The sequence below is a fragment of the Eupeodes corollae genome, chromosome 1, assembly GCF_945859685.1.
Source record: "Eupeodes corollae chromosome 1, idEupCoro1.1, whole genome shotgun sequence".
NCBI lineage: Eukaryota > Metazoa > Arthropoda > Insecta > Diptera > Syrphidae > Eupeodes > Eupeodes corollae.
This window is the reverse complement of record NC_079147.1, coordinates 8,011,013-8,030,620: the sequence shown is the minus strand read 5'-3', so window position 1 is coordinate 8,030,620 and position 19,608 is coordinate 8,011,013. Positions and strand designations below refer to the sequence as shown.

The 19,608-nt window shown below is 33.7% G+C and overlaps 1 protein-coding gene across 9 annotated transcripts in view; it reads right to left on the bottom strand.

Annotated features, from left to right (window-relative positions):
* The window catches only part of LOC129939616 (ankyrin repeat and KH domain-containing protein mask), a 55,766-nt gene extending 38,762 nt beyond the window's left edge, over positions 1–17,004 (bottom strand). For 5 of the 9 annotated variants that reach the window (XM_056047690.1, XM_056047695.1, XM_056047697.1 and 2 more), the window contains exons 1-2: positions 16,862–17,004; positions 14,499–16,279 (exon numbers count right to left, since the gene is read on the bottom strand). In XM_056047690.1, coding sequence (XP_055903665.1) covers positions 14,499–16,169 — 1,671 coding nt within the window. In that variant the 5' untranslated portion in view covers positions 16,170–16,279; positions 16,862–17,004. Of the gene's footprint in view, positions 1–14,498; positions 16,359–16,702 lie in introns of all 9 variants that reach the window. The other 4 variants (XM_056047691.1, XM_056047694.1, XM_056047693.1 and 1 more) reach the window with 4 other exon arrangements.
* Positions 17,005–19,608: the final 2,604 nt, after the last annotated feature.

Genomic DNA, 19,608 nt, shown 5'->3' with positions numbered 1-19,608 from the left:
CCTAGGATGTCTTGAATATTTTGGTACATTTTTCCCTCCAAACGCAGTTTTCGAATTTCTTCGGTACAAAGTCTTGACCGTCCCATTGTTCATTTTTTAACTAATATTTAATAATTTTTTATATGCTAGTATGTTACAAATACTCAAAACTTTAAATAGTGAAATATTTACTTATCGAAAAATAAAAAAATAAAGTTTTTAACACTTTTTACTTATAAAATCAAGACCACTGATATTTTTGTGAACACACTTTATCCAGAGAGTTTGAAATAATGGGTGTTCACCGAGAAAATTAGGGTATAACTTTAAGCTAAAAGTCTCTAATATGAAAACGAAAGACCGTTAGATGCAAGTACCTAACATGTTCATTTTTTGTAGGAATTTCTGTTATTTAAATAATTGACAATGAAATAAAATGTGACCAGCACTGCTATTTTTATAAACACAACTGTATATTGAAAGTGGGTCAGTTTGTCAAGGTATATACTCAAAAATGGCAACAACAAATTCCAGGGGCCTGGATAATTTGTGCTGTTAAATTTATTTGTTCTTTATTAAACATATGCCAAATTTTGTATTTATTTTTGGTTGGGGTTTATGGTTGTGCTTTGAAATCGCACTAAACAAATATTTTAACTCAAAAAAAAAAAATTTTTTACGTACAGAGACTGCCATTAATATTCGGTTTTTGTTAATTTTTTTTTACTTCGACTTGGTGTCGACTATTTCTTGCTTGTGAAAAAAGAATTTATTATTTCTTATTAAATGGTATAATTTTTGGTTACCAAACTTAAAGCTAAACAAAGAAAAAAATATAAAAGGAACAAAACTTTAAAAAAACATAGTTCATTAATATTCGGTTTTTTCTAAAAACACCGATGCATCGTTAAGAAATTCATTTTTTAAGAAATGATTTAATATTTTGTCGGATAACCTTGATTGGATATGACTCCTTGAAGTCTTTGAGGCAGGTTTTTTATAATTTTGGAAAGATATTCAACACTAATCTTGTTCCATTTTTCTTGGAGTCGAATTTTAAGTCCACTTATTGAAGTAACGGGGTTTTACGAACTCTTCGATCCAATTCATCCCACAAATTTTCAATGGTGTTTAAGTCTGGGGATTGCGCAGGCGTTTCGATAACTTTTGGACAGTTAAAGAGCAGCCACTCTCTAACAACATGAGCCTTATGTTTCGGATCGTTGTCCTGGTAAAACTTGAAACTGCGCAAAACACCCATTCTCTTAGCACTTTGTCTCAAACTTTCTTTTAAAATTCTCAAATAGTGTTCTTTATTCATAATGCCGTCGATGAAAACAAGATTCCCCATGCCTTTTGCAGATATGCAACCCCAAACCATGACGTGCCCGCCGCCATGTTTAACAGTTGGTTTTAAATTTTTGCCCTTTAGCTCTTCGTTAGGTTTCCGCCAAACCATAACCCTTCCGTCTGAACCAAAGAGAAAATAACGTCGTCCCACCAACTTGCATTCTTGTTTTTATGCTCCTTCGCGAAGTTGACTCGAATTTTCCTGTTGCGCATATTAATGAAGGGCCGCTTTCGAGCAACACGACCATTGTAGCCATATGCTTTGATGGTACGACGAATGGTTGATGCAGATATTGGCTTTTTGCATTCATTTCTGATATCTTCAACTATTTTTGGGGCACTAAACTTCGTACTATAAGCCGTTCTTCTTTCGCCGTAAGTTTTTTTGGTTGGCCCAACTGCTTCTTTGGCTCGATTCTTCCTTCATTTTTGTATCTCCGGACTATATCCCTGACAGTGTTTGGCTTCATATTTAATAACTCTGCAATTTTCTTGTAAGTTTCACCTTTTTCGTGTTGAATAATCACAAGATTTCTTGTTTCAAGACTCGAATTTTGTCCTTTACGACCCATGTTTTATTTATTGAATAATTCTATAATGTTTGACTTCTAATTACTTTACAAATGTACGCAGAAAACCTACAGACTAGTTTGGTTTAATTTTACATTACAAAAAAAAAAAAACAAACTGCTAGTCTTAAGAAATGTCAAAACAAGCAGAGGAAGAAAAAACCGAATATTAATGGAGCGTTTACATTCAGCCTTTAAGCGTTTACATCTAATAATCTTAGCGGAGGATGGTAAATGGCGGATAATTTTTGATCACTTGTAAAGAATATAGGTATTCATTTATAAATATAATAAACAAATACTAAGGTTTATAATAATGTTTATAAGTGGAAAATATGAAAAAAGAAATTGCATGATAAAAACCGAATATTAATGACACTCACTGTAACTACAAGTTAATTTAAAAGTTCTAATACCTAGGACAATACAGCTGTCAACAAAATAATAGCAGCGCTAGTTTTTTCTCATTTCTTTTTATTATATCTTTTTTGCTATTGCTTTTTTCTCTCTCAACTTATGGTTTTTCTGAAACTCTTATTCTAAGCTTTCATTATCACCATCAATCATATCAATATGCATTATATCAATAAAATAACGGCACTTTGTTTAAAAAATTGCAAATTTTGGACACACAGCAGTAGTTTTAAAAATATTCAAAAAATTAACATTTATTCAATAATTTCATCAATTTTTATAATTTATATAATTTATTTAACACATTAATATTTTGTACAAAAACCCTTCACTTTCAAAACATCATCACATCTTTTTGGTATTGAATCCACCAGTTTATTGCACTGCTCTATGGGTATTCCCCTCCACACACTTTGTACAGTCGTCCACAATTATGCCTAATTTTGGGGTTGTGCTTGCCAACGCCACGTTTAACATCCCCCCACAAATGCTCAATGGAATTCAGGTCTGGAGATTGCGCTGGCCAATCTAAAAGCTGTATATCCTTACGCGAGAACCACTCTTTCGCACTACGGCTTGTGTGCTTTGGGTCATTGTCTTGCTGGAAGACCCATCTAAAAGGCATGTGTTCTGCAGCGTAAGGCAGCATCACTTCCTCCAAAATTTGGACATACGCATGTTGATCCATAATGCCATCAATTTTTTTTATGGGCCCAACACCATTGTACGAAAAACAGTCCCAAACCATTATTTTGCCGCCTCCAAGCTTGACTGTTTTCATGGTGTATTTTGGTTGAAACTCTGTGTTCGGTGGACGCCAAACAAAATTTCTAGACCCAGTGCCACCAAAAAGAATGATTTTGCTTTCGTCTGAAAACAAGACGTTCCGCCACTTCTCTCGTGTCCAACCACCATACTTTTTTGCAAAAGCAAGGCGTTGAACCAGATGACGTTTGGAGAGGAGTAGCTTTTTTCTTGGGTGGCATGCCTTCAAATAAGCTGTGCGAATAGTGCAAAGCACTGTCTCATCGCTCACATTGAGCTCGAGCTCTTTGTTTATATCCACAGCTGATTTAAAGGGGTCTTTCTTTAACATTTTGACTATTGGCCTATGGTCCCCGTCCTCCAATTTGCGTTTTTGACCTCTGGTTTCCACTTTTTCCACAAAATATATGGAATTATGGATCATGTTTGCAGAAACGTTAAAATTTGTTTGGATTTCCCTGTAGGATTGTCCGCCGCTCCACATTTGGCCTAGCTCTTGACTGCAATATTGTTCTCGTCCCACTGTTTAATAAATTTAACAAAAAAAAAACATGCAAAATAACAAACAATGATATTTGCAGAAGATACTTACTGTTTGTTGGCGATTTTAGTTGAAATATACTTTACTTTATTGATTTTAACTATTTTTGCATTAACGCTGCTATTATTTTGTGTGTCCAAAATTTGCAATTTTTTAAACAAAGTGCCGTTATTTTATTGATATAATGCATATTGATATGATTGGTGGTGATAATGAAAGCTTAGAATAAGAGTTTCAGAAAAACCATAAGTTGAGAGAGAAAAAAGCAATAGCAAAAAAGATATAATAAAAAGAAATGAGAAAAAACTAGCGCTGCTATTATTTTGTTGACAACTGTAGGTAGTGAGACTATATGGATGTAAAAAAGGTAAAATATAAATTTGGTGGCGCAACAATTCGTAGAGGACCAGGACCTAGTGACTTACAACTCTCAACCATTGTCAATTCCTCGCAAGAGGCAGTACTCGTCAAACTAAGTTTAGATGGCACATACAGGGATCGAACTCAAGACCTTTCGCATGACAGTCCAATGTACTAACCATCATGCTACGGGTACTACAAAAAATAGGTAAAATGTCTGTGTGAAATTAAAACTTCCTCTTTTCTAAATTGAAATATTATTTAGACACCACTTAGCAAACCAATTTAAATCAAACAACACGTACCTACTATAGTAATAGTCAGTAGCTGCCTAAATACATACATACCTATATGTAAGTATATATATGCATATTGATATAAAAAATTTAAGTTCAATAAAACTTATAGAACATTGATCAGTTAGAAAATTAAAAATAACAAACTCGTTACTGCGCACTTTGATAAAGGAGTAATAATAATTTAGTTCGTGGTCTAATTTAAAATATACCTACGCATGTTATAAATAAATTACATGACATATAAACCTTTGCCTTCTAGAATTAATTAAGGTTAAGCTTTAATATTGTCTTGTCATTATTTCTCATATTAAATATATATGGATACCCTTCTAAATACCTTAGAGTAGGTAGGTACCTAAAACTACATAATATGCATTATGTCTCACAACATTTAAGTTAAAAAAAAAAAAAAGATATTAGCTTAGGAGGAGTCACGTTGTTTTATGAGAAAAATATATTAAAAATTTGTATTAATTTCAAAAAATAATGAAAGTTTGAATTGGGGCAACCTAACCTATAATATTATTATGTATGTATCTATCTATCATTGACAACGCAAGAGTTCAAAGTAGCTACTCAAAGTAGGTACTACCAAACCTACGTAAGTATGTAGGTACCTGCCTAAACATGTGGTTCTATAAACAATACACAAAATACAAATTTTAGTTGTTCATATAGAATAACTACCCACTTAGGTATTGCATTTAAATATTATAAGTTTTGTTTTTTAAGTAAATATACAAAAATTACTATATCATTCAAGTCGTAGAAAGCTAGGTAATAGTACCCCCTTAGGTATAAAAGCTAATACAAATTAATTTACACTCTGATGTTTAATTTGGCCAAACTATTGGCTGATTTAAGTTTTTAAATACCTACGCCTTCAACCATGCAGTTCCATTGATTGAAAACTCGTAATAACAGTGTTTGCAAATTTTATTAATCATTTCAGCAAAGAGGTCGAATCGAATCAAATAATATTGATGTGTATTCTGAGGAATTTTTGTGAAATAAAAGTTGAAATGAAAAATAACGAGGAACAAAAAGTTGAAAAATTCCTGATTATGAGTAATTTTTGTCGGGTCTCCAGTTGTCTCTTTCATTTAACGAAGGCAATAGATTGTCTCCTTCTTTCTTGCCATGTGAATATGGGTAGTAGTTTTTCACCAACGCTCTACTACATTTACACTACTGAACTCGTATCTGTATACTATACGTGAATGCGCTGTACAAATGTGCCGGCTGTCACTGTGTAAATACAGTGTACACTGCAGGTGAAATGAACTTCAAGTGTACATGTACAATATCGGCTTTCACAGATGCACTTTATTCCATGGTGTTGTGGCGGGTTCACCCATCGCACATATTCTCGCAATATCTTAATCACTTTTAATATTGAAGCCTATCGGTGTATGGGTATGGGTGAATTTCGGAAAGTAGGTCCGCTCCGCGTAGCTCTACTCTGCCTCTGCAGCATATCTTTGGTTCGGTATTCGGTTCGGTTCAACACAAGGCTTTCGACATTGGCGGGGAAGGAAGCGGGGCTAGCTAAGTACTTAATGGGGAATTCATTTGATGATGCAGAGAATTAAAATTGAGCAGAGGAAAAATATGAACATTTTTCAAATGGACCGACCGACAATGACAACCGACATTTGTTTCGAGGATGACCGTAGATTGTTTTTTGTGTTTTTAATTAAAACTTCAAACAAATTATTCCAAAGCATGTACCTACCTATTCTCCAAATGGATTAATCAAAATCAGTGGTGTTTAAATTTGTTTTAATTTTTCTCAATCTTACAATCTTTGAACTTAAAATAAAATAATTGAACAAACAAATATAAATGCTGAACACACACATTTGATCCAAGCATAAGAAAAGTGAGTGCTAAATTCAGGTGTGTTTCAAAAATAATTCAAAAAGTTCAGATAAGAAATCACTTGGTTAAGAACACAGACATTCAGAGAACATGCTCGAATTTTGTTCAGTACTTTTTTTCTGAACTATAAAAGAAACATGGGTACCTGCACATATCGAATCTACATAATTTTGCATTGATACCATTAAGAAGGTTGTGGTGTTTGTTCAGTTCTATATTATTTGACAAATTCATTAATTTTCTTTCTTGAAGGTAAAAGATGAAGAATAGATATTCCGATTTATCTGTAGGTATTGAAAAGTCTAAAATATTAAGTGATTTTTATTTTGTTCTATGAACACAGGTATAAATAGGTACATATGTAGATATTAGAAGGACAAAAATAAAAAGTAGGTACAACAACAATGTTTCGTTTGCTGTAGTTGATGATATTACTACATTGCTAGACAAATAGTAGACACATGTCACATAGGTAAAAGCTAAAAATAGTTTGTCGGCGAAGCGACAGATACTCGCATAGGCAGATGTTTTTTTTATGTTCTTCTTGTGATTAAGAATGAAATAGACATCAAGTCACATCCGCACCAAGGAGTGATTATTATTTTGAGTAGACATTCTATTCTGCAAAAAGAGTAAATCTTAAGACGAAAAGAAAAAGGATGGTTTAATTTTGACTTGGTTCATTCTTTAACCAGAGCAATATAATATTCTTCTTGTAAATAAGACGTTTAGTCAACTTAGCTTAAATTCTAATAGATGAAAATTGAAATGACGTCAGATAATTGTTCGATGTAGTTAAAACTAAACTATAGAAAATCAACAGGAAACGAGATACTCATGCCTATACAGCTAAGTATCTACATTTGTTTTCAGTATTCCATATTTTAAATGGTTTTAAACTCTTCTACAAATCATTCAAGTGAACTCATTATTAGTCTTGAAAGATGATTATTCAAATTTCGTTTTGGACTTTGTTTCGAGTGGAAGTGAAACGGAGAACCTGGCTAATAGTAACTGTTTTCGGCCTCTCAAATAAGGCTTAGTAGTAACCGAGAGAGCGAGAGGTCTTGGGTTCGATCTATGCCTACGCCACCTAAAGTTTTTTTCACTGCCTCTTGCGAGGGATTGACAAATTCTCCAAGAGTAATTCTTGTCATGAAAAGTGCTTTCACAAATTTGATTTTCGGATTCGGCTTAAAACTGTAGGTCCCTTCCATCCCTGACAACAATATTCGCACACAGGAATGGTTGAGAGTTGTCAGTCAATTTGAAACATTTATAAATCATTACAAATGCATTGACAGAATATTTGTATAATAATTAGATAAAACAAATTTCCATTGTTTCCATTAACTCAAACATGTCATTTCAATACCTATCTATAAAAATAGGTACTTCAAGGCGATTATTTGAATTAAAAAGTAAGTTGTTATTATGTTTGTATCATTGTTATCATTGTTAATTGTTAGTCCACAGTTGTTTAGGTTAATTTAAAAACAATGGTTTACATTAAGTTGAAGTAAATGGTTGAAAAAAAAAACTGTTCCAAGGCAACATTTTTCATCATTGAATTTTGTCCGTAATACAAGACTTTTCCTTAACTAGTTTCCATAAACTATAACAAACAACTCTACCTAAAATAGGCAACTCACGTCTCACAGTTAAACTATCTGCCTTTACATTCTTATTTGTTATAGTTGTGCTTTGTTGTCCACTAAGGACTTCCTAAAACTTATTTATAAATGTATTGGACTTTTTTATCCGAACATATTCAATCCTAGAATGCATTCCTATGAACTTTTACCTTCATTGGCATCTCTCCAAAAAAAAAAAACATCTGATTTTTTAAAAGTAACTATAAACTTTGAGAAAAGTTACACTAAATCCAATGTTATCATAGATAACTATTACAGTCGAACTTCCATAAGTCGTATTTCACTATAACTCAAAATATTATTGAGAACTTTGATTTTTCAAACTTATTTTCATGAATTTTCCCTCCATAATTCGAACTTCTGTGAGTCGAATTTCTTTATAAATCGAATTTTGTAGATTCTGTTTGATGCCGAATAGTCTCTTTAAGGCTAGACGCGCAAATCAAACCAAATCTTCGATCATTAGTTGCCGAATCATCGCGCACATAAGCAACTCCGAAAGTAATCAACGCAATAAATCAATACACAGGAAACATTTATTCACCTTGACAAAATTTTTCCCTATCTTGCACTTATTTAACAATTTAGTTCAATGTCCGAGCAGTTACCTATTATTTTTTGTGACACAAAGTAAGGAATTGGTTCGAGGTGATCGTCTAGTTTGTGTCAAAACACAAACTAAAAATTTGTTCGAATGGGCGACAGAATAGTTTCTGCATGTGCGCGGACTCATCAAGTCTATAGTTCTCAGTTTAAAAACCAAACAGTTTCGAAACTAAAAGTTGCATGTGCGCGCCTAACCTAACTCGAACTATTTGTCCTATTGGGGAAATTCCATTTTATTTAACCTCTTTTTCGAAATTTACGAAGGCTACTATAATTATTTTAGACGTTTGTTCAGTAGATAGTTACATTCTAAATTCTTTGCTCTTATTTGGGAAACCCCCTTTTGTTTCAATTTTTTGAAAAACACTTGAGTCTACTTTGATTAATTTCTGTAGTTTTGTTTGAAGAAGATTCAGCGTTTTCATTTAAACTTCGGATTTGAACGGTTTACTAGTTTTAATGCGCAAAAGTTCCTATTTTTGTTTATTGTTTTTTTGGAAAAGCAGCAGTTCACTAACTTTTGTCTCATTTCTTTAAATCGAAGTTTCTATAACTCTAATTTTTTTTCTTTCATTTTGAGAGTTCGACTTATGGAAGTTCTACTGTATTAACTTTTTACGTTCATTTTCCTTTATTTCCAAAAAAGTTACAATTTGTAGTATAGTAACCATTTGAATTTACATATAGGTATTTTAATATATTGATCTTATTGTTGATTTACTTTCAAGTTATAATTGTGTTTAACAAATGGCAAAACTATTTTTTAAATGTTTTGTCTTTCTTTGTAGGGTCCGGCAAAAAGATCTCCAATATTTTAAAAGGCAATAACAAATAAATAAACAATTTACGAGTACTACCAGAAGTGGGGAATAGGGATAAATACCTCCAAATCGGAATTGGTATGCTTCCGGAGACCGGTCACCAACAACAGCCGTTGTAGATCGGCGGCAGTGGCCCGAAACCTTGTTCTGACGTTCCCTGATGGATCAAGGATTAAAGCCAAGAAGAACGCCAAATACCTGGGAATACACTTCAATGAGCTGCTGCGCTTCAACCCACACTCTAAGGCTGTGGTAAAAAAGCCAACCTCGCACTCCATCCAGTTCATCCTCTCTTGAAGAAAAAAACTGGATTAAGTACTCCAACAAAACTGTTGATACCTATACAAACAACCGGTTACCACCTACAGTTTTCCGATAGGGTTCACCATATAAAAAAACTGCAATGGAAAAACTTAAAGTCTTCGAGAGGAAGATACTAAGGTTATGCACTGATCTACAATTCGACCGTCAACGAAAAGACGGACTATAGCAATCGTATAGTCTAGAAATCAAGCCACTTGAACAGTTCCTTGCACAGGTAGCAAAGGAGATAATCACCAAGCAATTAATGAGAAGCATGACCACTCAGGAACGACACCCGGACCCGAGATACCTTTGTGGTATGGATATCTTGGATAAATTCCCCACTGACGACGACGTCTCCTTCTATGCTGGCCTGGATTCAGCATAATACCGCGGCTGAACGCCACCACACCCAACCAACCTCCAACAGGACAACCGGGACTGAACAACCCGAGATGAACCTCACCAACGACACTCTTTTCTTAGCCATCGACTTCATGCTAAACACATGTTAATTTTTGTACTGTACCAATGTATAAAGTTAGGCCCCCTTTGTGCCAACAATTGATTTAATTTAAGTTATTGTTAAATATTATTTATGTTAGAATTAAGCCAAAAAATAAACAATCTAACAATTATTGAATTTTTAAAATTAAATAATAGGTATGCCATTTAAATACTTTAATTAATTACTTAGTTTTAAAAATTACCATTTTATCTATAAATTGCTTTAAACGTCTAAAAATACGGGAGTTTTTTTGCCGGACCTGTACCTACAAATTTTTTTAGGTTTTATTGAGATCTTAGTAGATTTATAATAGTCTCTGTCTGCGATGCTTTAGTTGTAAATAAATAATAATAAATAAACTTAGATTTTGGACTAAAACTTAAGATTTTAAATATACTTTGTAAGAGTGCAGTAAATTTAATTGTTTTACTAAATACAAACAATGGTAAATATTTAATTGTTTTTTCCTTTGTTGTTATAAAATAAGCAGTAATTTAAATTTTAAAAAATGTCTGAATTGTTCTTCCCTGAAAGAAGCATTAGAATCTTTTTGGTGTCTTAAGCGAACTCACATTAAAGCACAAAATAAATACAGTCCCTGCCCATATTATTAGACGCACTTTCGATTTTATGCAAAATCTTAATTTTCAGCTATTTTAATCAGGTTTTTGAATACCTACTGTAATGCCTAATAATGCAGAATATAAACGACTTCCTAGAAATAAAGCAACAGATTTAAAGAATTTTTTTTATATTAATATTTTCAATTTTCTTGTTGTTATTTGTGTAATTTTGTTCCATATTTAGTTGAACCTCCTTTTGCTTTAATAAAAGCCTCACTTCTGTGAGGCAAACTGTCAATGCATGATTTGAATGTTTCCTGCATTTGTGGGTGCTGATTCCACACGTGAATTACTCTTTCAATAAGTGACCGCATCTTTAGCTACTTCCCTCTTCATCAGCTCCCATACGTTTTCAATTGGGTTAATATCAGGGCTGTTTCCCTGCCAGTCCAACAGAGAGATGTTTTCTTCCCTCAAAAAAGTTCTTATGGACCGGGCTGTCATGGAGCTCAATCTTGCATACAAATGTAACTATACATCTATTCTTGAATGTTAAAAACATTCCGTATAATCTTATCATTATAAAAATTCTGCAGTGCGTCTAATAATATGGCCAGGGACTGTATGTTGTTTCATATTCTTGAATGTTCCAAATAAAATTCGGTGATGGCAATACAACAGAACTAAGCTAAGTAACTTGTTTTAAAAGTTAATTTCTAGTATTCTAGAAGTTTGTTTCAATCAATTAAAGTGGAGAGTTGTAAGTCACTAGGCCCTATTTCTCAACGGAATGTTGCGCCACCCAATTTATTTATTTTTACTTTAATATAAAATAGTATAAGTGGCATAGTTATCCTCGATTAAGTATCTTCCAACTCCTTTAACGTCGACCGTTTAGATGAACAAATTATTTCTATTTGGTAGTTTTAGGGCGATTTTGTTCACTAGAAGTTGAACATAACTTGGGGATTTTTATTGTCAACTTGAGAATTCGGTTTTGTTCACTCAAAGTTGACGTTTATAACTTTCGGTTTTAAACTCGAGAGTTTACAAACTTTTGATTTTCACAACTTCCCGAAAAAGTAGAAGTTAAGAAGAAAACTTTTGTTTTATATATTAAAAAAAAAATTAACAAAAATGTATCGAAGAAATTATTTTTGGGAAAATTCGGCATATTCATCTTCAAGCAGCGAAGATGAAGAAAGTCTGCAAATTGAGAGACGGGAATATAAAATGTTCAAACGCATTCAATTAAACACGTGGGATGACCTAGACTTTTTGCATCGTTTCCGTCTCTCAAAACGCACGACAATGATGGTGCTAGAAGAAATAAAGGATTCCTTGCCGTGTGATGAAAGGAGGTAAAATTTTCTCGTTTTGGTTGAAGTGTGGAAGTGAAATATTTTTCATTTTTCTAAAAAGATCACGCGAATTACGACCTATCACGCAATTGCTAATTGCATTAAGGTATTATGTGCTTGGATCTTTTTAACTAGCAATCGCGGATTTTTCAGGGGTTTGTATTACAAGTGTACACGTTGTGTTGAAACGTGTGTCCAGAGGTCTTGCCGAACTTTCCCCACGGTATATTCAAATGATCCAAACGCAAAACTAGCGCTTGAAAGCAGCTAAAGAATTTTTTGCAGTGGCAAAGTTCCCTCGGACTATTGGTGCATAAGCTTGCACCCATATTCGAATTCAATCGCCAGGTGGAACAGATGCAGAAAACTTCAGAAATCGAAAAGGGTGGTTCTCGTTGAACGTCCAGACGGTGTCTGCAGCTAATTTAAAAATTAACGATATCGTGGCTCGGTGGCAGGTACAGCTTATGCTCTTTAAAAATGAAAAATTTCGTAAAGATATTCATCATTATTCTCTTTTGAAAGGGGTTTGCTCATGATCAGCGAATTTTCAACATGTCGAGTCTAAAGAAACGGTTTGAAGACGGAGAGTTCGAGCATTTTATCCTTGTTGGAGATTCGGGCTATACAAATACCACCTTTCTTGCAACACCATTTCTCAATGTCACAAACGCAGTAGAAAACTTGTATAACGAATTATTAATTTTAAAATCAAAACATCAACAGCTCGTTTGCTTTTCAAATTAAAAACTGACATAATTTGTATTGACTGTCACAAATATCCCAAGGATATTTTCAAAACTGAAAGTTGGCCAACTTTTGTTTTTCAAACTCGAGAGTTATGAAAAAAATAGTGAACAAAATAGATTCTTAACTTTTGTTTTAACTCTCGAGTTAAAATCAACTCTCAAGTTTGTCAACTTGAGAGTTTTCTTCAAGTTAAGCAATAGTGAACAAAATCGCCCTTAAACTTTGTTACTATTGAGAAAGATATGTTCTTTTATAAACTTGAACCTAATCACTGATTGTAATTTAGCTGCGCACCCATAATTGTAAATTACTATTTTTGTTGAAATTTTTCTCGAATATGCGATATTCTATTCTCATTTGACTTTTTTTATTCAACTCCAGACTTGTGAAAACAACGTTGTGTGAAGCAATGCCAAACAAACGATATTTATTATTGATAGACAACAGATTGTAATATGGAGTGTGTCTTTTCGTTGCCTTTGTTTTACGTACCTACGTCATTTTCAAACAAAATGGAACCCTGACAACTTTTTTAAATACTTTGCAAAACAAAATAAAATGCAAACCTAACCAGTGTAGCGTGCAATTCCTTGGTAGGTGTGTAATCGAATTTTTCAAGTACAATTCCAAAGAAATAGAACATTTTTGAAGTAACAATACCCGAACTTTTACCTAAACTTTAAATGTACCTTAAAACTTCATTATGACTGTATATTGATTCAGTATTTTTACTGTGTTTAAATGTTTCAAACAGGGTACTCTCAATTCCTGGTGATCTCAATTCTTGTTGTACCTGAAAAAGAAATGAAATATACTTGAGTACCGTATTTTCAATACATTTTGTACCCCAGTGACGGATTTACACACAATTCTAGAAACAAAATTAGACCGGCATAGATGTGTGAAAGATAGACTCCATGAAGATGAAAATGTTCGTTTTTAAGGACCTTGGACATGAGAGCGAACAACGAATGAACGAATGGACGAACAAAGTGATTTTACACATTTCAAAAAGTCAATTTCAAAATTGTGGTTGCTACGAAGTGTGTCAAACTCTATTCGCTTTCCACATACCATCCACACTGCAACGAATAAATTGTTTGCACTCAACTTAACCGCAAATTTATACCACTCTTGTTTTGTTTAAGAAGTGTAATTATAAACTGACAATTCGTGGCTGTCTGCGAATAGAAATAAAGCTCATATGAAAGAAAAGTCAAAATATGTGAACTTCCACAGTTCGCTGTTCGTAGCACATGTGCAAGATGCTTTAAATCTGCATTTTGATACCTATTTCCTTCTCATTTTTAATCTTCTCTCTATCGAACTAATGTGATTTTAATATGTTGCATCCCTTTTTTTGTGCAAAGTTCTAAGCAATGTAATTACTTTTGATTCCTTTTGTACTTGTAAAGGAATTGAAGTAGGTACTAAGGAAATTAAAAAGAAATATCAGTGCCAAAAATAGGATTTAAACATTTATAAGTAAAAGTATAAATCCCGGTCCTACAACTTAAAAAATTCAATTACCAAGGAAATGTTTTTGACTTGCTTAAGCACCAATTTACTACATAACTTTAGAGAGTTACCAACGACTGAAATTACCTACCACTGCTGAATACAACAAAAATTAGAAAAGAAAATATTGGAACAAAAAAGAATCCAAAAACCAAAATAAACAATGACTCATCAGGAGGTAAATATATGTATGCAAACGAATAATCTGAAAATAATAAAATTTATAGTTAAAATTCAATAAATTAGTGTGTTTACCTCTGAAACTGATTCCTCATCGGATTCAGACAAATCGGTGACTCTTGTTTGAGGATATCCTTCAGTTGTTTGAGGAAGTACTTCAGTATCGGTATCGGAATTATCACTTGTGATAATGTTAATATTCTGCAATGCCGTTGATATTGCATTAACAATTCCAACTGATGGCGAAGATAACGAAGAGTTTGATGATATCGAAGATGAAGCCGAACATGACGAATTCTGCGGCTGAATAGATGATGATGATGAGGTTGTAGTTTGTTGTTGTTGTTGCTGTTGTTGGGTGACTACGGTGGTAGTAGTTGCTGATGATGATAGTGCTGCTGCTGCTGCGGCAGCAGCTGGAACTTGAACTGGTACTACTGGTGATGATGATGATGCATTGCAATCTCCTCCAGATTTAGTTGGGTCTGTTACTGCTGATGCATTCTCAACATCGTCGCCACCGCCGCCGCCGCCACCAACACCAATACTCACGCAACCTCCGCAAATGTCCGTCGACGTTTGTTGGTGTTGTTGCTTAGGTAAAGGTGGTGGTGGCGGTTGATGTTGTTGCTGTTGTTGGTCAGGCTGGTGGTGTTGTTTCTGCTGTCGATTAGTTGTCGACTTCTTACTACTCGCTACCAAATTATTGTTAGTTTTCGCTGAAGAAACAATCGACATCGAAGAAGCAGGTGATGTTGTTGAAGTTGAAGATGGTACAGTGTGGGAGGATGCAGCGGCACAGGGATCATTCCCAGCTGCAACGGCAGCCATTATGGTCAGGGAAGAGGAGGATGATGATGATGATGGCAAAGCTGAAGCTGAAGCTAAACCCAAAGACGATGTAATCGCCGTCGTCGTAGGGTTCGGATTCGAATTCGGGGTCGTGGTCGTCGCCAATTTAAAGTTGGAGTTGGACACATTTTTGCCATTTGCATTTGCATTTGAATTTGCACCACCACTTTTATTTATATTACTACTACTACATATACTGCCACCAATCATACTTACACCACTACTATTACCATTACCACCACTACTACCGCAACTATCTACTGCCACTGTTCCTGGCGGCGTTGCCGTTGCCATTGGCGTTGCCGTAGCATTAGCCATAGCCATAGCCGTAGCTGTAGTGCAGGTTGTAGATGATGTTGATGTTAATGTTGCTGTTGCAGGTATTATAGAAGTGTTGGTGTTAATACTACTATTACTGCTACTAACACAACTATCACTATTCTTTTGATTTTTCAAATAATTTTTGTTGAAATTTTTATTGTTTTGTTGATTATTGTTGTTGCTATTATTATTACTGTTACTGTTTAATGCAGTTGAAGAGCTAGTGCTGCTAGCGCCCCCTACTGCTGAATTTTTGCACGACTTTTTCGTCATTCTTTCGATGGTGTTGTTGTTCTTCTTTTTTGATAACAACGACGACGATGACGATGGCTGCGATTTTTTGTTTGACGACGACTTTGTCGTTGTCGTTGTTGTTGGTGTTGCCGTTGAAGTTACAGTCACCGTTGTTGGCGCAGTTAATGCTGTTGTTGTTGTTGCTGCTGCTGCTGATAGTGTTGGTATTGCTGTTGGTGAATTTTCACCAATGACAGGGATGGATGTATTGGTTGTTGTTGAATTACCACCACATTTAAACACATTTAAATCGGTTTTTTTATCAGATTCATTATTCATTTTTTTTCTCTCTTTCTCTCTTTTTCTCTGCTCTTTTTTTATAATTCTATTTCACTTTTTTCACTTTATTTTTTTTTCTTTTATGATTTTATTTGAAGAAATTTTTAATTCTTTAGTTCAATTAATCAAAGAAAAAACAGAAACAGAAGAAATTTAATTAACATTTATATATTTTCAATTAAGAAAAGCCTGTAAAAAGAAAATCACATTTTTTTTGTCGTTACAACCAGCGGAGGTGCAGAAGTAATTGGGAAATAAGTTATCCAATATTTTCCCCATTACTTCTCATGTCGTCGCGATTATAATGCAAAAAAATGTATTATTTTGAAGAAAAAATATTATAAATTCCAATGAAAATTAGTAATTTTTCTTTTTTTCTTCTCAAATCTTCTCTTTATTCTTTTTTTCTTTCTTTTTTTTTATAATGAACTGTGTAGCTCGTCAACGACGACGACGAACGACGACGAAGACGAGGAGGAGCACTTTTTTTTATTTTAAAGACACATTCACACAAACTTATATAGACAGCTTACGAGAGAAGAATGATAGAAGAATGAAAAAATTAAAGGGAAAAATTTGAAGTTTTCAAATTGAATTTAAGGGTATTTGCGGATGGCGTATGGAATTTTCAATACGATCAACGAATTTAGAAAGTTTAGGTTAATAATTTTCTTGTATTTTCGATTAGTTACCGATTAAATTAAACCGTAATATTTATTAAAATTTATTACAGCGACTTCGTGTCCGTCATTTTTTACTCGAGTCAGGTTCGCCATCATGTATTTTTTCCCGGATGCATATTGGTGCGATGCAGCATCACTATGCGGTTAATAGATGAATCAACTGCTGGTAAATTCTAGTAATTTTCATAATTTTCCACCTGGAGTTGAATAGCAAAACCTTGAAGACAGGGTGGTCAGTCATAATTTTATATTTTTAGAGACAATCGAAATTGTGAGTGGTTGTGCATTTTTAATTTGACACCTTTGGCGATAAAAGGGACAAAATATATGCAAACAATAAACATTTATATACAATAATAAAATACATATAATTACAAGCTGGTGTGAGTTGCATTTTGATTTATTTCACTTTTATCTAAAGTTACGAATTTGAATAAAATGCATTCAATGTATGTGTATAATTTACAATTATATGTTGTTATTTGTTGCCGTCTAAAGCCGCTCGTCAACAACTTCAGACCAGGAAAGTCCACCATGAAGCGGGACAGTTTATCTCGCCCGGTTTACCTCTGCCAGTTTACCACCGCTGGTTAACCTCTGCCAGTTTATCTCCTCCGGTTTACCGGCTTACCGGTATGTTTACATCCAGAGCAGGTAAGGTAGTTTATTATTCTCAAAACTTCCTTCTAATTGAACATTTTGGCATTTAGTTTTGTGTTGTTCTTTATTATAATTCGTTATGAAATGAATTATGACACTTCCACAACTTCAGACCAGGAAAGTGCACCATGAAGCGGGACAGTTTATCTCGCCCGGTTTACCTCTGCCAGTTTACCACCGCAGGTTCACCTCCTCCGGTTTACCGGCTTACCGGTATGTTTACATCCAGAGCAGGTAAGGTAGTTTATTATTCTCAAAACTACCTTCTAATTGAACATTTTGGCATTTAGTTTTGTGTTCTTCTTTATTATAATTCTTTATAAAATGAATTATGACACTTCCACAACGTTTTTTTTTCTAAAGCAAATTATTCATTTGATATTTAAGTAAGTTTTTGTATTTTTTTATCATACGCAACCAGAAACATTTTACTTCGGAATCGATAAAAGTGTTCGAATGGTACTTGATAAGAATTTTTTAAATAAAATACTATTTTACAAAAGAACAAACAATATTTATTTTGGGAAAACAAATTCAAATTTTAATTTAATGATAATAATGCATTTTTTAATTGGTAACAAAAAACTACTTTAAATTATGCATTTAGTTATACAGTAATATATTTTATTCATTGATTTATCTAGTTTGAACAGTACTTCTTTTCCAGATTACCAATAAAAGCCATTCATCAGTTTTGAACAACTTAATCAAACGAAGCTGAAATGTCTCCTTTTTCAAAAGACAAAAGTCAAACTTACCATAAAAACATTCATGAGTAAATATACTCACGGTCGATTGGCAATATAATATAAAACGCGAAAAAGAGAAAGATCGCCCTTTGCGTTGCTGTGAGCAAAATAAACCACATTTCAAACTACCTTACCTGCTTTGGAGGTAAACCGTCCGGCTAGCTCGGGAACAAGCTGGCATTTTAGTTGAGGCCCAGGTCCACTCCGGACTGTAGTAATTAAGTAAGTCTGGTATTACACAGCGCATAATCGGCTATTTTGTTTTGAAGTGTCATTCGGTTACGTTATTACTTTTTGGATTTTTAAGTCTGTGCGTAGCCTTCAAGCTACGAAGAAAAAGCAAGTCATATATTTATGTACATATTTCTTTATTTTTGTAATTTTTTTTTGTTAAATAGATAGAACAACCAAATGAAGAAGCAATATATGAAAGTTTAATTGAGGAAGATGAAATCATTACACCCAAAATCCACATCCTTTTCTGTTTTTTTTCGTACAAGCATTTTATTTACTACGCACAATTGTTGTCAATATAAATCCTTTCTATATATAATAAAACTCATAAATTTTACAAAACAAAATGTTTTGCATTGATTTTAAAGAATAACAAAATTTTCTCGATTAATAAAAGTAATCAGACAAACAAACAAGTCGTTGACGAAATAAAAATGAAAGAGAACTGTCAAACTAGATTCATGAATCTAGTTTCAACGTGTAATAGCACTTGGAAACAGGATAGGATCACAAAGAAGAATTCGAAGATGTAGCATGCATCTAGATTCATCTACCCTGGTTACAAGACGAGATCGAGGAATCGAATCGAGATTTTATTTGGGTTTTATTTGTGTGCATACTGCTACGTGAATAACTTTCAAATAAATTTCAAATTTTATAACAATGCTCTCAACACAAAGACGAGCATCAAAATAAATTCAGCTTAAAACCAAAAATACTCCATTCAAATGGAGTATTTTTCCTTTGAACAAACAAAAGGGAAACAACTTATCGCACGCACACAAGCAAAACCTTACACACCAATAACTCGATTCCCCGATTCAAGTTTACAAACAAATTTTCGATTCGATTCACCTCTTTCAGTGGGATTGGATCGAGTAATCCTATTTCGAACCGATCCAGGTCTATACGGCTCTAAATCCTGATTCAATTCGGATTCAATTCTCCTTGTAAACGCGGTAATCGTGTAATAGAAGACCAAGGAATAGCTTGTACGCACATGCCGAGACGGTTTTATTTCTATTTCATATTTTATTTATTCCTTTCTCTTTCGCACTTCATTGATACAAGGAAAAACATGCGCTGTGTATTACCAGACTAAGTCCGGTATTA